The 20,547-nt window shown below is 36.0% G+C and overlaps 2 protein-coding genes across 10 annotated transcripts in view; both read left to right on the top strand.

Moving 5' to 3' along the window:
• Positions 1 to 26: 26 nt before the first annotated feature.
• Positions 27 to 4,285, top strand: LOC108768390 (heat shock factor 2-binding protein). 3 transcript variants are annotated; one of them, XM_018518792.1, is made up of 7 exons: positions 1,479 to 1,493; positions 1,583 to 1,711; positions 1,803 to 1,983; positions 2,242 to 2,360; positions 2,693 to 2,797; positions 3,411 to 3,676; positions 3,962 to 4,285. In XM_018518792.1, the coding sequence occupies exons 2-7, from the start codon at positions 1,673 to 1,675 to the stop codon at positions 4,275 to 4,277; spliced, it is 1,026 nt and encodes a 341-aa protein (XP_018374294.1). In that variant the 5' UTR covers positions 1,479 to 1,493; positions 1,583 to 1,672; the 3' UTR covers positions 4,278 to 4,285. The 3 variants fall into 3 exon arrangements, with proteins under 3 accessions (XP_018374292.1, XP_018374294.1, XP_018374293.1); XM_018518790.1 differs by lacking the exons at positions 1,479 to 1,493; positions 1,583 to 1,711 and adding an exon at positions 27 to 96; XM_018518791.1 differs by lacking the exon at positions 1,479 to 1,493 and having other exon boundaries at positions 1,569 to 1,711.
• A 1,814-nt stretch (positions 4,286 to 6,099) lies between these two features.
• Positions 6,100 to 20,547, top strand: part of LOC108768397 (monocarboxylate transporter 3) — a 29,614-nt gene continuing 15,166 nt past the window's right edge. For 2 of the 7 annotated variants that reach the window (XM_018518805.1, XM_018518801.1), the window contains exon 1: positions 17,467 to 17,653. Coding sequence is in view for 3 of the 7 variants with exons in the window: in XM_018518800.1 (XP_018374302.1) it covers positions 7,258 to 7,356 (99 nt within the window). In the remaining 4 variants the exon portion in view is untranslated. Of the gene's footprint in view, positions 7,357 to 9,892; positions 10,190 to 17,466; positions 17,798 to 19,494; positions 19,703 to 20,547 lie in introns of those variants that run through there. The other 5 variants (XM_018518800.1, XM_018518799.1, XM_018518806.1 and 2 more) reach the window with 5 other exon arrangements.

Genomic DNA, 20,547 nt, shown 5'->3' with positions numbered 1-20,547 from the left:
TTAAGCCACGCGGGAAATCGATCGCGCCGCCATTACGTCAGTATGGCGCGTTCACAATTCGCGCGACGTTATTCGCGCACGTCCGGTGACCGGAGAGTACGTATGTACGAAGCAAAGGCATAGAGAATAGACTGCGCGATCCGTATCTAAGTAATGTATCAAATGTGGTCGACAATAATGAGAGAGAGGGACCATGGGAGACGGCCAATCTCCCTCTCACTCTCTCTCCCGTTACACCATTGAATGGAAAGAGATAGAAATGGCCGTCTGCCACGGTCCCTCTCTCTCATTCCTATCGACCATTTTCACACACGGATCGCGCAGTCCATTCTGTATGTTTCGGTACGAAGTTCCTATCTTATCGCGGCGAACGGAAGCCACGCTACAACGGAATGTCGCCGGTGATTTGGCACGGTCTCTTGCGTCTCTTGCACATACGCGATCGACTTTGAATTCAGCGTCTCATTTTGAGATAACTTGGAGAGATTAAGAAAAGAATAATAAAAAAATTAAAGAATTTATTATCCTTCAATGACACCATCCTAAAAAGCGTTATCAATTTATTATTCTTTATTATTAATAATAAAGATTTAATAATTAACAAGAAAAATAACTGAATTATTCCAAAATCTATGTAATACATTGCATTATATTATTTTACTAAAGTATGTAGGAAATTATCACGATATGTTCTCTAAAATCTTTTGTATAATTTCACTCTAAAATTTTTAAAGAGTAGAAATTATGCGTAAAATAATAGTACGTAAAAATTACTTTAAATTACTTTAATTTTCGCATTATACTTTAAAATTTTCTTTTTATAATTTTATATATCTGTATATTTTGGATATTAAATTATTACGTACATTTTAATATGTGCGTATATTCCTATTTTTTAAATGTTTATATTGTACGCGCCTAAAATTATAAATAGAATTTTATTTTGAATTAGTATATCATTCAAAATGGACTTCAAGCATTAACGAAAACTAAAAATTAATTTTCTTTGTTTTTGATATGTCATTGTGGTGAAAGATAGCATTTAAAAGGAACTATGAGATAGCATTTAAAAGAAAAGAAATGCTATTTTCAAAGGAATATCTCGTATTGTATTCGAAGTATATCTCGAGATAACATAATTCGTGCTTCTTTTTGATTAGATTGCGCACGTATAATTTCAGTATAATTGCGGTACAATCTGCCCAATAAGTTAACCAAATGCAATTAAAGTCAAAGCGCGCTGCTGAAGATATAATTTTCCCATATATAATTAAGAACCAAATGTTATTTTTGTGAAATTATCTCATGAAAAAAATTCTGAGGATTAATTAATTGTTTTAAATGAAGACATCCAACATCGCTCAATTATATCTATATAATTTTCATAAATCCCAAAATTTATTTATGCGTAAATATTTATGCTGTTAATATAATTTCGCATTTCCAAATTCTTATAGCACATCGCACGTAAAAACAATGAATAGCGTAAAATTGTAATGTTATTAATCGCGAATTTAATTAGGTTACAGAAACATCAAAAATTAAAATCGTGACATTACATGTGTTTGTCATATTGCAGCAGAATTCTGCGAACGAATTAATCTGAAAAATATTTGCATACAACAATTGTAAGATCGTTTTTATTCTTCCTCGACAACGCGAAAACGCATATATGGACGAATTTAATTTTGAAACTAAACATGAGCTCCTAGTGCGTATTTTATTTGCATTATTGTGTAATGCTTATTGTTATACATATTAATTTTCGTTTGCGATTTTAAATTTTTCTTTAAACCTTACAGAATTCCTTGGAAACAATTTTGAACTCCACTGACTGTAATCTGCATGAATTTATAGACAACGTTCCACAGATTTTTGCGACTGATAATCTCAAAGCTGTATCGCATAAAGAAGAGACAAATGGAGAAAAAGCACATATGCTTTTCAATAAATTCTCAACGTCGTCCGTTAATGCGTCAAAAGGTTACACTCTTTGCAAAAAAAAATTTTAATTTAATATTATATCGCGCGGAAATGTAAAATACTGAAGTAAATATTATGGTTGAAAATTGATACAGTACGTTAGCTGTGATGCTTCAGCTTGTAACTCATAAAATTCATATCTTATTATTATATTTTTTCGTGTGATTAAGATTAAATTCATACGAGCCTTTTCACTCTAATTAAGATTAAATATCGGAGGAAATATAATATTCATTATATATCTTGGTTTATTTTTAGATAATACGAATGAAATTGTAGAGTTGAAATTAAAATGTGAAGAACTGCATACTCAAATTGAACGTCTGACGAAAGAGAAAGAAGAAGCATTCAAGGAAATAGAACATCTGAAAGATCAAGTAAAGCTTTATCTCAATACCGGCAGATGCTGTTATCTCCATTAATTTTATTATTATCAGTGTTCATTATTTTGTATGTGCTTTCTTACGTTTATGTATCCTATTATTGTAAATACCAACAGTATTTTTGCTTGTTATTATTTTGGAAACGCTGCAAATAGAATATCTTTATTATTTTGTACGTGTTTTCTTGCGCTTATATGTTCTATTGTAAGTATCAACAGTATTTTTGCTTGTTACTGTTTTGTAAACGTTGTAAGTCGAATATCTTCGTAATTAATTTTTTTAAATACTACTTGTTAATTTGTTTGTATGTTCGCTATATCATGCAGATATTAAGTCAAAGTACTTATTGCACAAGCCTTGGTGCAGTATTAGGTAACTTGACATGGCGTGCTTCTAGGTTTCCACAAATAGTCGACACTTGGTTATCGAACGTAAGTATACATTAATAATATTAAGTAAAATGGCATAGAAATTTTGCTGTACTATGTATTATAAATACATAATAGAAGATAAAGGATAAAAATCTCCAAGATATATATTATATAATATTGCAGGTTTTTTTACATTACGAAAAAATTGTACATGAATGTGTAACTAAATATATAAGTAGATATACAATTAAATGTATAAAAATAAGTTTTCAAAATACAATTTTATTTTTTTAAATATATTCTAACTGTTCTATAAATATAACAAAATTAGCTCTATGAATAACAATAATTAATTAAGTATAATATTAATGGCTATACAGAGTCAAACGCTGTTTTCGATGCGTAAATTATGTACAAATATATCTTTGATACAGAAACATTTCGGTCCCATTGTTTGGACCATTATCAGCAATAATATGAAAAATATACAAAAAATTATTCTATGAATAACATTTAAATGTAATATAAAATTCATTTACATATAGAATTAATTTAATTACATTTATAGAATAATTAGAATATATTTAATGAAGTTTGAAATTTATATATAATATCAATTTCATTTTATTTATAAATTAAATTAGTCCTAATTAATTTAATTAATTGGTCGCAGTTTCAGAATAAAATAGGAGAATTCTTGTCGATAATGAACGGGACTTTTGGTGCATTCGTTAATATTTACAGAAGCGCATTCCCTCCTACGAGCAATGTTGAGTACCAATTTGTAATGGGACTCCTCGGTATCATCACCAATATATCCGCAAGCCCGGAAGGTCGTGAATTTTTAATTACAAATTCCAGCGGGACGGAATTTGTGCAAAAGTTAATTAAACTAACACCCGAATTGCCGTCGACACCTGGAACGGTATCTTTGAAAAGGTATTCGCATATCTTAAAGAATTACTTTGTTGCATACTTCCAAAGCTGTTTCCGACTATCTTATCTTTCTCCTCGATTTCCATATAATGGCTGCATTCGGAAACGTCGCTCGGATGCCTCCGATGCCTCGGATTCATCATCTGTCCTTGTTTAACATTAAATGTTAAGGATGATGAATCCGAGGCATCCGAGTGACGTTTCCGAACGCAGCCATTGTACACCAATATTTCCACATTTTATTGGAAAAAACAAAATTTCGATAACATCTCAAGATCGTAATTGCAGATTAATGTTAATGATCCTGTATAATGTAAGCATGAATAAGACTGGCTTACAATATCTGCTCGAATCACGAGTTGGAGACACGCTAAGTCATTGTTTGGATGATGAGGCGTCTTCGGAGGAGATGCAGTTGCTCTGTCTTCGCGTTCTACAATCCATCACTTACGACCTCGACAAACCAAAATATATTCATAATTTGATTACGACGATTCCAATCGAAAGAATCGAGATTATGACGTCCGCGAAACGGAGCGACATAAGCAATGCAGCGAAACAAGTCATCAAACATTTACGGCACAGTCAAAAAATTACAAAGTGATTATTAAAACCGAATGCATTCTGTATAGATGCGTCATGTCTTCTGTGATTCGTACAAAAATATGTATAAATAATAAATATTTAATATGTATAAATTTTTTCGCAGGAGATGATTAACTTCAGATTTCTGCATTTAATTCAGATTAACTGCAATTAATTTCAGATTATTTAAAAAAATAATTTTATTTTAACAAGATAATTGTCTCCGAAATCAATTTTATTTTATAATAAAAAAATTAATACTTTATTAATTACATATTTAAAATATATTGACAATAACATTTATGTAAGTTGCAATGTGAGAAATATTTTTATTATTACGATTTATTTTCGATGTATTAATACTCATTAAGTTTGGTTTAATTTCAATTTTTGTTCTTATAAATAATCCGCAATATATATTATATATAAAATATATCTATTTAAAGTTTTAAAAAATAAACGATTAATAAAACCAATTTCTTATATTTTACAAAACGTTGCACATTTAAAATATACTGATATAATTACGATCATTATGTAGATTGCGATGCTTGTATAAATATTTTTATAATTGCGATATTTTTAATGTGCATTCGTATCAACTCGTTAAGTGCTTGATTTTTGCTTTTATAAATAATCTACAAATTATACATGGTATATATATGTATGTTATGCATCAGACTGAAACGGTGAACTTTTAAGCGAGTTCCCTTCCCTATCATTACAATAATAGACTATGGCCAGACTGCAGACTATCCTTAGAGCGTATGTTCGTGGCTACTGCGAGGGTGGTCGACGATATCGATCTGTAAAGAGCAGAAACAAAATGAAAGTGATCGTACAAGATGTAATGCATTACGATAAAAAAAGTCAATATTTTATATGAGTTACGTAACAATAGCTCCATAGCAATATTAATAAACATTATTATACAGCAAAGGCACAGTAAATTATACGGTAATAATGCATAATAATGCATGAAGCGAATCAGAGTTTTGAATAATTAAATTTTCCATGACAGTAATAGAAAATGCAATTGTATTGCTCCCAGTGCTTACCATTTCAACGTCGTAATTTATATTTATTAATCCGACAGTTAATACATTTAAAAAATGCTCTTTTAAAACCTGCTCTTTATAACAAATTATTCATAAAAGGAAATGAAACACGTACGTCAGTCGCACTGACCCAGCAGATATATCGAGGTAATGACCGACCGCTCCAAATAAAAGTTTGCGTGCGTCCATAGATGTTCGATCGTGCAATTATCTTAATTTAAATATTCTTAATTTAAATAATATATACGAACTCTCTCTCTAAAAATACAAGATATTTCAAACTCTGTAGAAATGGAATATAAAGCAAAAAATTTGCAGTAAAAAATGGATAGTCTACAAGTAAAATTGTTCTTTTCATGAATATGGGCTGAACGAATAATATATTTTATACAAATAACAAATATATAATTATAAAATTAAAATTGAAAGTTCTTCCTCTTTGTTGAATTAAATTAAAAAAATACGTGTTTTTTGCCGAGTAATCCAATCTCTTACGACAGTCCCTGCATTTTGTATAGGAAAGTTACCGAGTTCCGCGAATAATACACTTTTCGCGGATTTTCTCCGAGGACGCTCCTGAGCACCGCCGTAAAATATCGATCGGCAAGACAAGTTTCGTACGCGAGCGGGCGTGCGCGCGGTCCGTGGAAGATCACGCCGCGGCGTCGGCGTCGTCGCATCCGGGGATTGGTGCGCGACGGCGGCGCGGCGGGGACACGCGCGCCGCGTCGGGACGTCGCGCGTCGGGCGTCCGACGTCGTGCAAGCCATACGGCAGGCAGAGGCCAAGCAGGACCTAGGACAGGCGACGGCCGGGCGGTCGTTTTATTGATCCTGGGGCGCCGCGGCGCTACCCACTCGCGGCGGGGTAGAGCCTGCTGGCGAGAGGAAATTTCTTCTACCTGGCGAGGGGGGAAGACCTCTTCTCTTTTCCGGCCTTCCTCTTTTTTACCTCCGCGTAATCCAAAATCCCGACTTCTCCCCCATTATCGCCGACCTTACCGCCTCGCGCGCGTAATCGCGCCTCGCGAGTTCTTTCCTCCTCGCGGTGCAACCCGGAGCCGGCCGGTGGGTGTGTGCCGTGTGCGACAAGTCGTGGTCGTCGTCCTCGTCGAGACGTCGGTACCAACGCTTCTTGGTAGCGCTCAGGAAAAAACGGGCGCGATCGATCGTCGTGGGAGGCGGACACACCGGTGAACCAGTGACCCAAGAGACTATCGGCTAAGTTTTTCCTCGTGAAATATCCACGCCGGTAGGGTATCGTAACGTGACCGAAGAGCTTTTAGTAACTTTCTAGAATCTACGAAAAATTTACGAAGAATCTGTGTTACGATATAACAACCAACTATTATCATCGTTTCCGAGGAAGGTTGAACATTTCCAAGATTTATACGAAGACAATTGGTGGTCATATGTTTTACACTATTGTCGAAGCCAGCGCAGGCCAGTCGAGATATCGACGAGGTCGGCCTGATTCGATGTCACTCCAGAAACCATCCTCAAACGTTGCCGTGCAAATAGTGACAGATAAGTGCTCGTCCGTAAGTACTTCGAATTATCACGATGATAATGAGAAACGCAGGATCGCCTAAGACTTGTCGCCGCCGGATTTGCAAGCGCTAAGCTCTCAAACGCCGGTGGACGACAAACTCTCGAAGGGTGCAAGAGAAAGAAGAGGGACAAGCGCGTGTTTCGCACGTTTCGATCGTCTTCGCGCGATCGATTCTCTCGATCGTTCCTTGCGAGGCAAATGGACGTAGACGTGACCGAGGGAACTGACTTCCGTAGGGTTCCTGCCCGGCTGACGCCGATGGGGGCATCGTAAGCCATCGGTGGGAGGGCTGCGCCGACCTGAGGAATCGGTCGATCGGTCGGTCAGGTGCCACCGGTGCCTCGGTTTCGACGGAAGTCGGGCCCCGTCCCTCGTCCGGGAGGCGCTGAAATGGGCCCCGCCACCAGCCGCGAGCAAATCGGCGAGCAGATTGGCGATGACTACGGCCTGCAGATACATCCAAATCCCACGATCCTGGCGAATAATGTCGTAAGTGCTCCGTTTTAAACTTCCATTTGCCTTCGATTTTTTTTTTGTTCGTTTTCTTTCCTTTTCTTTCAAGACAATAGGGACTTTTTGCAATACCGTTTATCCAGTGAACGCGCTAAGGTCAGATTAACCTCTTCTTAACAACTAATGAAGAAAAGGATAATGTGACTTTAGCGTTCGTCGTTAATCTGGATTCAAGTTATTGCAAAAACTTCATAATATCCTGATTCTTCTAGATAAGATAAAGTATACCTTAATTTTTTCTTAACCTTTTTATTACATGATTTTGAACGAAATGATTTTGAAATATTTAAAAATTTAGTTAGATATATAGGAAATAATATTTTGTTGGATCATTAATAATTATAGAAAACTGGAACACTTAGGTGACAATACTGCAAAAAGTTTTAACATTCTAACAGCCGGTTTACGTTTTACATAATTATTTTGATGATTCAAACAAAATTCTTTTCAGATTTATATCCAGCTATATTTCTAAATATTTTAGCAAAACTGTTCTTTCTGTGCAGAAAAGCTTTTTTCTGCGACTATCGATAGAAAGATATAAATACACTCTGCTGTATGCGATTTTGTAATGCTATTTTATTTACAAGTCGTAAATAGAATAAATTTCTGTTATTTTTATTGCGGTTTACGTTGTATTGGTAATCTTTTCATTGTAAAACTGTAATATGAGAGTTGCATAGAACGATTATATTTATTAAACTCTAAATATGTATCCATTAAGAGTATTTGCTTTTGTTCGATTTGTTTAAATTCAAATCCATATAGATAAAAATTAATAAAATACGGTGCTGTATCGGTTTTAGCTACAGCAAATTAACAAAAAATAATCCATACATTTCTATTCTTTATTTTATTTTAACGTACATATAATCCTGATTAATTATTTTAATCAGCGTAAAATAACGATCCGATATTAATTAATGCGGCAGGATATCTCGATTGATTATTCCTTTAAAACTTTGCTTGTTTCTAGGAAGTTAAGTTTGTTTTAAGTCTTTGCAATTTATATAAGCCTAGGAAATTTAAATGATATTTTTATCTGTTGCTTCACTTCATGAAAAATTCAATTTTCGTAATCTCAAGTCGAGTATATTTTTAGCAATGCTTTCACAGATTATTTTTATTATTTATACCGTCGATTATTAAGAGATACGAATTAAATTCCGAAAGTATATATGAAACGACTATATTTCAACAGAAATAATATTCGCGTTTCTTGCAAGCTTTCAACGAGAATGGGAATCATTTGATTCCTGCAAACACGTTGCGGTAATATCGCATTAGATATCGTTATCGCGGTTAACGCCGGTACGTATCGCGTTAGTAAAACGTCGGCATTACCGTGTGCAATAATTAAAATAATATATGTATAGGAGTTCCGTGGCTCGAATCATGCACGTGTATAGATCGTGACAAAGAACACTTGCAATTTTCTCCCCTGTTAATCCGTCTCACCGGACGAAACTTTGTCGTTCCTTCGAAACTATTACGTCATCGCTCATCACGATTTAATGCGAATTATTAATTCGCGTATCTTGCAGCACTTTGAAATTTGGCACGTTTCGACAGCATTGCGACAAGATTCAAATCGACATGCAGGTGAAAAACGGCATTGCGTGAAACATTGCAGCCTACAGGACGCCTCTCGTTTTCTCTCTTTCCATGCATTATTCTTCATTGCATAGATTTTCTTGGCAGATTTCCAATCGATTTTTACTCAACAAAAATGTAGTTGGATGTCATTATCTATATTTAGACATCTTATCTTTCAATGCTAAATGTCTTTGTAACAGAAGAAGCACGTCGATTTCGTTATGGTCGAAGAATCCGTGAATGAAGTTTCTGACGTATTCTGACATCCTGACGTACATCTGTTCTATACATTACGTTTTTTACAATCAAAGTCATTAGAGTTCGCGTACTGGTTCTAGGTATTACCGTAATTATTCGCACGTGGCGACTAGATAATCTCGCACGTCATAATAATTCGAGAAAGAGAGAGAGAGAGAGAAAGAAAGACAGATTGTTGCTCATAATAATTCGAGAAAGAGAGAGAGAGATAGATCGTTGCTCGGGAAATCGATTTTGAGGACGCTCTAAATAAATTATATCATGCAGAACTTTGTACTCGTCGCCAACTATGGCTTAACTGTTTTGTTCAACGCATACCGGTGAATAACGCGCCGTCGGTCGCGTTTAGACAAGCGACAGGGCGAAAGAGTGCGGGAGGGCGCGACAGAGAGGGAAGGAAAAGAGGGAGAGAGCAAGAGAGAGAGAGAGAAAGAGAAAGAGAGAGAGAGAAAGACGAGAGAGAATGACTGAGTCGCGAGCGCAGGGCGGGGTGGGACGCAGGGAAGAGCGGAAAGCACCGGGTGTACGTGCCGGAGCAAAACGCGACGATGCGACGACGGGGACCTGGAGATGGAGAACGGGACGAGAGCGCGGCGAGATGCGAAGTTTCCGAGGAGAATGGTGGGGAATCGGATGGACGTGCGTTGCGTGTGTCCGCGCCGATTAAGTCGGCCGGTGGTTGAGCGGAACGCGAGACGAGCGCATTTTCTATCGTTCGTACGCGCGTGTCGCGTTCGCGTTTCGCGCCGAGTTAGCTCTCCTCCGACGGATTACCGTCTCCTCCTCCTCTCCTCCTGTCACCGGCGGGTCAGGTGCCGCGGCTCCGCGCCTTCCCGCCGCTCCCGCGCCGTCTCATCCTAGCCGTCAACTCGCGCAGTCGCTCGCGCGCGAGGGTGCATTCGCCTCCAACCGAGAGGGCAGATCCGCCACCCTCGCGATGTCGCCTAAAAATAAGGTAAGTGTAACTTCTTAAGGTAAGGTCGCGCGTAGCGGCCTTGAGAGATCGATGGCTTAACGTCGCTCGAGAAAGGCAATCCTTGAGTAATATTATGTAATTCCGTATATATCAGTAATGTCAATTGTAACGTATAAAAGAATCATAGATATATTATTTTCAAGCGATATTATATAATCTCAGGCACGTCAGAATATATATTAAATAATTATAACATAATTACATTATTTTTAAAGTAATTAGGCGTTGAAACTGGTATAATATGATTGTCGTGTTTCCGTTCTCATTATTATATTTGAGAAATGAGATCGTTCTCGATAACAAAATCCGAATTCGATCACGCGAAATTCTATGAGCTTCCTGATACGCATTGAAATATTATTGACGTAATAGAAAGTACTATAGATATTTTTGTATTTATAATTATACATATTTTTAATTTATATTAATTTTGTGTATTTTATATTTATTTTCTTTCAACGTTTACTGATATCACGATTGCTCAGAAGTATTCGCAATAATATAGGTATAAGTATTCGCGGTGAATACCGAAGAGATGACTTTGCATTTTACAAATTGTGTAAAATTTCTAACGTTACGCATAGCAAGATCTCGCAATATCATTTCTCTCTTTTCAAAGGGTATGTCGAGTTTCGTGAAGATATTCCACGTGGTCGACGTGTTTAACGAGCGTGATCTCGCGCCTCCGCAGCGTTAGCAGGAATTTGAATCAAACCGATAGCGAAGCGCCGACATATGATTACTTTGTGGGCGTAATTTTTCAACTTTCCGTTTTTTTTTTCACTGTAATTGACATGCATTGATGTGACGGCAAATAAGGATGTATATGTCACATCTAAAAACGATACTAAAAATATAAAAATTTTATAATTTGTTCTATTATTACGTTCAAATATTTGTGAAACGTTTGAGAATAATTCTCTTATAAGGGTTTAAAACTTATTAAATTTTTTCGTTTGATTATTATGTAAAATCGGGTTTTGTAATACTTATTTACCAATTTGATGAGGAAATAACATTAAGAAATAAATCAAATTTTATACATATAAAATACTATTATATCAATAATAAATATTCATATAAAAGTTTATTTGGGACCATTTACTCGTTTAAAAGTTATTGACCTTTACTCAGCGAAATATGATCATTTTGCATAAAACGATAAGCTAAATTATTTGTCGTTTTGTAACAGTTGATTTCAGAGTGTATTCATGAGCTAATATCATCAAAATTTTTTGAATAATATTAACTTTTTTATGATTGACTAATATTTTTTGCTTATTGTATAAAACATCCTTAATGTCACGAAAACGCGATTCGTTTTTCTGTTGGCGGAATTCTATTCCCTACATTTTACGTGATGTTCAAAAAGATATATATATATATAGTCAATATTTTATCAAGAAAAGTTTCCAGAAGGGCGTCATTCATTATAGTTCCTTATTCGTAAAAATTATTAATGGATTTGAATATCACAAGTAAATGAACGAATAAATTTTAAATTAAATTTCCTTGTCGTTGATTCGACATTATTCTCGCTTATTATTTGCGATCGTATTGTTTTACGGCGACTCAACATTTCGCTACATGATTCACTCGACGCTAATACATTTGTCGAACAGATATGCATTTCCAGACGATTTACGCACTGTTGTTAATGGAGAAGACAAATTACGCGAATAGTAACGGCGAGGAAAATCAATTATGCGTAAAAAAATTAATATTCGCGATTTGCATTTCCAAGATAATTTTCCATTCCTGGGATCATTGAATTTGTTGATTCTAAGAATTTAAAGAAATGTTACATACGATAATTACACTTGCTGTTCTATTACTTGATTTAATATTATTTGAAATGAAACGAGACTTTCTGGAAAATGAGAGTCACATAATAATATGTGTCTGAATGACCTTTTAACAAATTGTCGGTACTTCGTTATGTCGTGCAATTTGCGTGATTTACTGTTGTGTTTTTCGCACTTCATTGTCTTTTTAGCGTTTATCTTTTTAATTAATCTTCTCAAGGTAAATAGCAAAAATGTGCGCAGCATGAACAATCTCACGGAAAGAACAGTTTTGTTGAATCTAAAAATTTAGCTGTAGATTTGAAAAAAGTTTTGTTGGGGACTATCAAAATAATTATGTAGGACGCTCATACTAACTGCTAAAATGTTAAAAATTTTTTACAACATTGCTTATCATGCTTGAGTTTTCTATACAATATTTTGATGGATTAACAAAATTATATTCATATCTGTATCTGGTTAATTTTTTAGGTATTTTAGCAAAAATTGTTCTTTCCGCAAGACTGTTCTTGCGCAAAAAGTGTTAGTGAAAGTACGTTGTAAGCTGGTTGACGAACAAATTGATAATATGACATCGCGTTACTAACAAAACATGATATTGCATCCCGGATGATGATACACTACATCGTTTCCGCAAATATGTTTCTCTTTCTCTCTCTCCCTCTCTCTCTCTCTCTCGCTATAATTTCTAAAGAGTTACATTAAATACATTTATAAATAATTATCTTCTATTAAAAAATTCTTCGATTCAAAAATTACAAAAGACCGAGAGACCGTCATTTCATCTTTCAAGCTGAAAATGACTTCCATCGCGGTTTATAACGCACTCGTGATTTGAAGGAGATCAAGATCTACTCCTATGTGCGAGCCCCTTATCTTTTGAGTGTTTATTGAACCCGTTATCGTCCTTTTATCGATGTCGAACACACCTCGGATCCGCGGTTATCCAACTAGCAGATATTAGATCGCGTTTTTGCCAGAGATTATTTTTCGTCGATTAAATTCTCCATCACTCAATAACTTCATGGACGATACGTTACTAATTACGTAAAAGGGATCTGTGATAAATCAGCAAAGTTATCATTATTTGTGCGTAATAAAAGTTAATTGATTAAAAGATTCTTATCGCTGAAAAAATATCTCGGTACCAGATCTAGTGTTTGTATAGTTTTTATTTGCATTCTAATTTAATTTGATTTTAATTGCTGAAAGTTTTCTTTCACTCTCTTGACAAACTTTTGCTGTGCGATACACGCCCGTATCCGCGATGACTGCATCGAATGTACTCGCGGTCGTTTGCGTCTGAGAATGTAGCGCGGAAGCGTGCGGACTTCGCTATCAGGCGATGGTACAAACCAGTAAGGTTGGAGTAATTAGAGCGCATGCACAAACAATACTAAATGTGACTCATCGAACGCGTCCGAGAACGTTACTCTCACCCTTTGGGCGTTCGAATTCCTAAACGCGATTCTTAATTGCAAATTATACGCGCGACAGCGATCAGCTCGCAATTAAATGAACTCGCGCTGGAAACAATACGAGAACAGTCAATACATTGCGTTCGATAATTCAAGCCTTCGTTTATCATTTGCGACAGCCACTTCAATTTTTATCGGCCTTACGTACGTTCCAAGCAAATTACCAGGCCGATAAACAAGCCGCGTAAACGAGTACACTTTAAAACTGTTTTGTTGGAATCGTCTATCTCTTTTGCGAAATATTTGAGCTTTGTAGTGCAAATACATGATTATCACGATCTATTCAGAGATTATTTTCCTCAAACGCGAAAAATAATGTCAAGACTCCAATTAAGTGATTTAAATCAACTAATATTTATGATTATAATCGAATTATGTTGAAGTAAGTAAAAACATTTTCAATTTATATATAAAAGGATTTCTAAATAAAAAATTTATTTTTAAAGCACAGATTTTATTACGGATTAAAAAATTTTGAGAATTGTAAAGTTTACGAGATTAATTCTGTAATGTAATTTGTAAATTTGTAAAAATAAATTGTGAGTTTTATTTTCCGAGTTTTTTTTTTATTATATATTAAAGTATATTAACCCGGCATCATTGTGATGTTAAAATGTTACGCGGATGTTGAGGTGAATCATGATAACCCGAATATTTTTTCTATTTTCGCATTGTCAATGGTTTTAGAAAGTCTTAGCTCCAGTTACAGGGCCGACAGGGCGGTTAGTTAAAATTTACGAAATATGTAAGAAAATACAGATGTTCAAAAATGTCTCGGGTAATTATGACTCAGCCACAATGACGCAGGGTTAAAAATAAATTAATCAATACAAGGACTCTTGATGTCAAATTAACAATACAAATAATAGAAAGGGCATATAAGAGTCGCTTATAAAATTCGCACAAATAACAAGTAAAAAAATTAAGAAATAGAAATCGACTGTAACTCCATTAAGTTAAAATTGAAACAATGATCATAACAAAACATGTTTCGCGGCTGTTAGTTCGAGCCATCTTCAGAAAGTACATTAATTTAAGATTCGAGAATAATTATAATGTTGCAAATGATTTTTTTGCAGGCTTGTAAAACTTCCTCAATGCGCGTAAATAATCGTTAATAATACGTCAATAAATTTTCCCGGAAAATTTCAATCAACCATTAACGCGGAACTGAAGCGAAGCGGATTTACCGTAACGGAGAGGCACGCCCATTTGTTTATTCGCGCTGTATTCAGACCGCCGCGCGACTTTGCCAGGAAACTTTTCCGGGAGATGAGAAGCAGATGGTATTTTCATGCGTCCGTGCCTTCGACTCTAATTGTCGCTGGTTATTATCTAATTAATTCATAAGCGTCATCAGCCGTGCGAGCATTGCGCCGCACGATCCCGCAGTGTTTCGCGTGACTGGAACTCGCGGTCGCGTTCGGGCTAACTTTTGACATTGTCTTTGGATTATTTCGCTTCGTACGAGATTCGCCAGCGATCGCCGATGTGAGCGTTCTCTCGCCGTGTTTCTCGCCACGGTGGGCAGTCCGAGAGAAATGAGCCTATCGAGTCACGATATACGCGCTATGGCTGATTCGGCGGATGAGTGTCTCGACTGTTTCGTCGTAAGTTCTATCTCTCTGATTCGATCGACCTCACAATTAGATGGGCGGCCTTAAGGCTTTGTTCTAACCGCGCGTAAAAAGCGAGACTCTTTACTTGTCGCCGTTCTCCAGCCTTTCAATTCTCGGAATCACAAGTTAATACAGGGAGATTCGAAAATAATAATTCCTTAAGAGTTTTCCACCACTGAGATTGCTTCGTAAAATAAATTTCTGGTTCTATCAAGTTTCAATCATCCGTCTGTTCCAAGTACACCTTAAGCCCCTTCTAATTGAAAGTTCGCAATATTTAATGCTAGTTAATGGTTATTGTACGTGACAATATCCCACGATAAATTGTAATGAATCACCCATTGGCCGAAGCAAAAGTAAATGCGTCAAACATTCCTTTAAAATTAATCCCCATTCAAACATTCTCATAAAATTTGATTGGAAGTTGCTACTTTCTCTGTCACAAACAAATTTATTCCTAAGATTAATATTTTCATAGCAATGAAGCGCATGCTCCAAAGAATTCTGATGCGCGAGATGACTTAATTCTCTAAATATCGCTTAAATTGCGTGACACGGTTTAATTACAGCGAAACGGGCGATCGTATCTGAACGCAAAAATGATGAATATTAAAAAACGGAAAGTATTATTGTTCGGTATGTGTGATAGATGGATACATATTTTCTAGAATTTATTCCTTTAAAGTAATGAGATTATGTAAACTGTACGTTTAATCTCATTACGTTAAAGTTATTGGAAATCGCAAATTTTTTTTGCTCTTAATATAGATTAATGTATTTTATTTAAAAATATAAATACTATATGTGTGTGTATATTGAAATATATTTAAAAAATTAGTAAAATATGTGTATACACAGTAAGAACGATTTAGCTGAAGCATCTAAAAATTTAGACACATATAGATCTAAAAATAATTTTATCGAACAATTAAAATAATTAAAATAATTATATTTTATATATTTAAAATAATTATGTAAGAAAACTTGAGCGATGCTGCAAAAAATGTTGACATTCTAATAACCAGTTTAAGCATCCTATATTTTAATAGTCCAATAATATTATATTCAAATATATCAATAATATTATTTTCAAATCTATATTTTTAGCAAAATTGTTCTTTCCATATGCATAAGTTAACACGATGAACCTTCATTAATACATACACTGAGAAGAAAGTATCTTAAATAAATATTTATTTGAATAGAGTATCAATTAAATATTTATTAAACATAAAAATATATTCATTTGGTACAAAAAAACATTAATTTGATTTAATAATCACTTCTTTTTATTAAGTAAATATTTATTTATTGTAAGTCAATGTTCAGTTGGCAGTGTTCAAATAGATATTTATTTAAATTTAGGCAATTTTTTTCTCAGTGTATGGTAAAAAAATTAATAGGCCGCGTCAAATTTCTGTCTAGGGTAAAGAGATCGCAAATATTAAAAATTTGAGCATCACTGTTTTACATTGAAAGAAAAGATTGGCTGAATATGACATAGCATTTTTAATTGGTTGCAGCAGCTAATTTTTCGTTGTGTTATCCACAATGTCAGTATAGGATTTCGATATGCTAACGCAATCAATGCTGCAGCCAATTAAAAACGCTATGCCATATTTTACCATCTAATTCGCTGCAGTAGCCAATCTTTTCTTTCGGCGTAAGAAACGGAAATTCACGAAATAAACGCGAGTTAGGGTCTTCAAACGGAACGGAACGTCCCTGTAAGGAATCTCCCTCTCCCGATGATTGACGCGGATGACGCGCGCTGGAAAATGTGGCGCTGATCGCTCGCGTCCCTTGACGCTCGTTTTGCCACGCAATTCCGACCCGAGTGGGGATGTACGCGCGCAAACGAGAATGCAGCGTGTGTACATCGGTAGGTGAGCTTCGCACAGTGCTGCGCCTCGATGAAGATCTTACGAACGACTACGCGAGTGAATCGCAACCCCGTCGACACGAACGAACGATTCCGCTTGGAGGGTTGTCGCGACGTGAGTGACGTGGCAACTTTGCGTGCGAAACTTTGCTCCGACACGCCTTGGCTCGCGTCGAAAGGTCGCGATAATGCGTGCTACATTCAAATTCATCTCCATCAATTTGAATGTATAATTCCTGTAGAAAACTATGTTTTAATCGACAACATGCGGAAGCGCGAGGTTCACTCTAGCCCGAGAAATCAATCGGTCGATTTTGGATTTGCTCGAACGTCGTGAACGAGAGCTCGCTCTCCCCTGCCTCCTGGCGTTCTCCTTAAACGCGTTACGGCGGAGAAGAAAGCGCGATCTCGATTTAGGAAACGTTACGCATGACGCGGAGAAGGACGAAGGTGCGCTTTGTTCGCGGAAGTTCGACGAGCTTCGAGAGTCGCCGCGCGTTCTCGAAGTATAAATAGAATCCGCTGTGCTACGCCGCGGATATCCTCGATATAGTGCCACTTTGGACGTTCTTGACTGCGCGCAAACTGTCAGTGTTGAGAGAACCCGAGGTTCGCGGTCATCATGAGAGGAACAGAAAGAAAAGCGAATTATTAAACACGTAATTATTAAACACGTGGACGCATCGAGAGCCACTTGGGATGAGCACTCTCGACTTCTACGTCAGGAAGCTTGAGAGAGATGTATCAGAATCGTGCGAAAGTACAGGGAGCATTGAATCTGTCTTAAGTAAAGAAGCTGAGAGGTAGAGAGACAAAAACTGTACGACTGAACGCGACAGTTTGGTGTTTTGCTGCAACTTCTTTTTCTTTTGCAGCAACAGACACAATACAACATATACGAAGAGGATGGTTTTGCTGAAGTATTTAAAAATTTAGCTAAATACAAATTTGAAAATAATTACTATAAAAATAATAAGTAATTCTGTAGGGTGCTCAAATTGGTTGTTAAAATGTCAAAACTTTTTGCAGCATTTAGTCATCATACTTGAGGTTAAATTAATTTCTACGTAATTCTTTTGACGATCCAACAAAATTAATTATTTTCAGATCTGTATCCAGCTAAATTTTTGGATACTTCAACGAAATCATTCTTTCCGTACAGCGGTCAATTTATCTCTGTTTTAAAGGTCAAACGACAAGTATGTAATGATTCGCTATGTTACATTGGGTCCAGTCCAACAAGAGAACCAGATTACACAATGTGGCACATGAATCATTACATCCTTATTGTTTGCCAATGTTAAACAGAGAAGAAAGGATGACTTTAACACACTGTGTTACACTGTGCCTATTGCTGGAAAAGCACTTATGGGGTGTTTTCTATTTGGTGACACGAATCGACACAAGTGTCGTTCTACCTTTATTACTCTCTGAATGTCAAGAAAGATAGAATGATGTTTGTGCCGACTTATGTCATCAAACAGAAAGTATCCACTGTGTCATCTGCGTCTATAGCTAGAAAGCACCCTATAGTAAACGAGTTGGTCGTATTATCTTCTTCTCAAGTCGCCAAGGCGAACGTCATCGGACGACATCCGTGGGAAATGACGCAAGCATGATTCTTGATTCTCCACGTTGACCAGCTCTCTTCTGCGAAAGTGCGTCGAAGCAATTTCTTCGGAAAAACGCTGCGTTGTCGCAACTTCTTTCTTTTTGAGTTTTGTTCATGCTCCTGGAGGTATCCCACAACGAAAATTCGTCGAACTTGTTGCAGATTTAGCAGAGTTAATATCTTCATGGCTTGAGACGAGTGTTCCGTCAAGTCCACTCTCAGTGAACACGTGCGAACACTTAGGCCCAGTTTCATAATTCATGCTTAACCCTTAACCGAGGTTTAACTTATTCCTCATCTCTTTCTAATGCTAGAATTGGTTAAGAGTTAACCATGAGTTTTATGAAACTGGGCCTTAGTCCTCGTACATCGGATCGATAATTGCGGTGACGGAAACGAGAGAGAACGGGTTATAATGCGGGATCTACAATAAAAGTCATAGCAGTCGTAGGGTCTTAAGTCGTAGAAAATTAACCAATCACAGTAGAATATGAGAAGAATAATCGACTATGATTGGTCAATTTTCTACGACTTGAGACCCTACGACTGCTACGACTTCTATTGTAGACCCCGCTTTAGTGTCCAACGGGACGCGTTCCCAAATGAGACGAGCACAATTGATTTTGCTGACGTGCGAAGTTCGGCAACCCGCTGCGGGCACCTTGGACGGAAGCGGCGTACTATATACGTGACCAAACGCGACGAAAACAAAGGGCCAAACGCAATGTGCATCGTGCGCACACGCATCTTTTGTCCGCGGGGCACGTGAGTCACTTAGCACGTGTACACGTCGACGAACATCGATTGAAGTTTCTTTCTTGCTGCTAAGAGAGATGGAGTGTTGTTATTCTCAAACGAAGACAAATCACTGCAAATGTCTTTACTGCAATTCAGATTAAATTACATCAATTTAAATTAACCCTCAAGTAGGCGCTTGGGGCAGAGGTACTTTTTCTTCTTCTTTTTCTTTCCTCTAGGATGGACTTCGAATCCACCTAAAGGACAAGTCACGATATGAATAAAAGACGAATCGAACAATCCAGTGTTTAGTCTCCTCGTGAGAGGGAAACTTCAGAGCCACATCGTAACAATCACTGTACGATTTTGTACGCTTACTTAAGGGTTGACTAAATTAATAAAGTTAGATTAACTAAATTAATTTAGTTTAGATTAAATTGATTTATTTAAATTACATATAGATGTGTTACTCCAATATTTGACTTTGACAGTAATAGTCGTTTCTTGTGTTTACACAAGAAAATCCATGAAAATATCCTCCTCCGATTTTAATGAGCTTTGAATTGTTATTTTTTAGACAAAAATATATAAAATGGACATTTATTTTTTTATAAGAACAAAATCGCATTTTTTAGTGCAATATCTCTTTGAAGAAAATTGATTGCTATTTTATATTCGCTTAAAAAAAAATTAATTTTCTTCAAAGAGATATTGCACTAAAAAATGCGATTTTGTTCTTATAAAAAAATAAATGTCCATTTTATATATTTTTGTCTAAAAAATAACATATTTAAAGCTCATCAAAATCGGAGGGGGACACTTCCATTTCTTTGTTAATTGATTCATTCATATAAATTCCTTTTCTAATTTTAATATGAATTAATTTAATTAACTTAAGGGGCTAGGCTCACCTGTAAACTTTCAAAATACACATTTTTGTGTTTTAACATTTTCTTAAAGTACATAATTTCAAAAATATTTTCTGAAAATTTCAAGTCAATCCAACAAAAATGGATGTAGTTATAAGAATTTTAAGGTTTATCAGTTTTGGAGCAGATATAAAGCACACAAAGGCAGTCCCTTTTTTTATGGATGTGTGTATATTACATTATTCTACATCAATGTAAATACATAAGATTACGTGACACTGTAAGCAAAATAATAACGGTCTTTTAGTCCCTCAGAAAATATGGCAGAGAGAGA

The sequence above is a fragment of the Trachymyrmex cornetzi genome, unplaced genomic scaffold, assembly GCF_001594075.2.
Source record: "Trachymyrmex cornetzi isolate Tcor2-1 unplaced genomic scaffold, Tcor1.1 scaffold793, whole genome shotgun sequence".
Lineage (NCBI taxonomy): Eukaryota > Metazoa > Arthropoda > Insecta > Hymenoptera > Formicidae > Trachymyrmex > Trachymyrmex cornetzi.
This window is presented reverse-complemented; position numbering and strand designations above follow the sequence as displayed.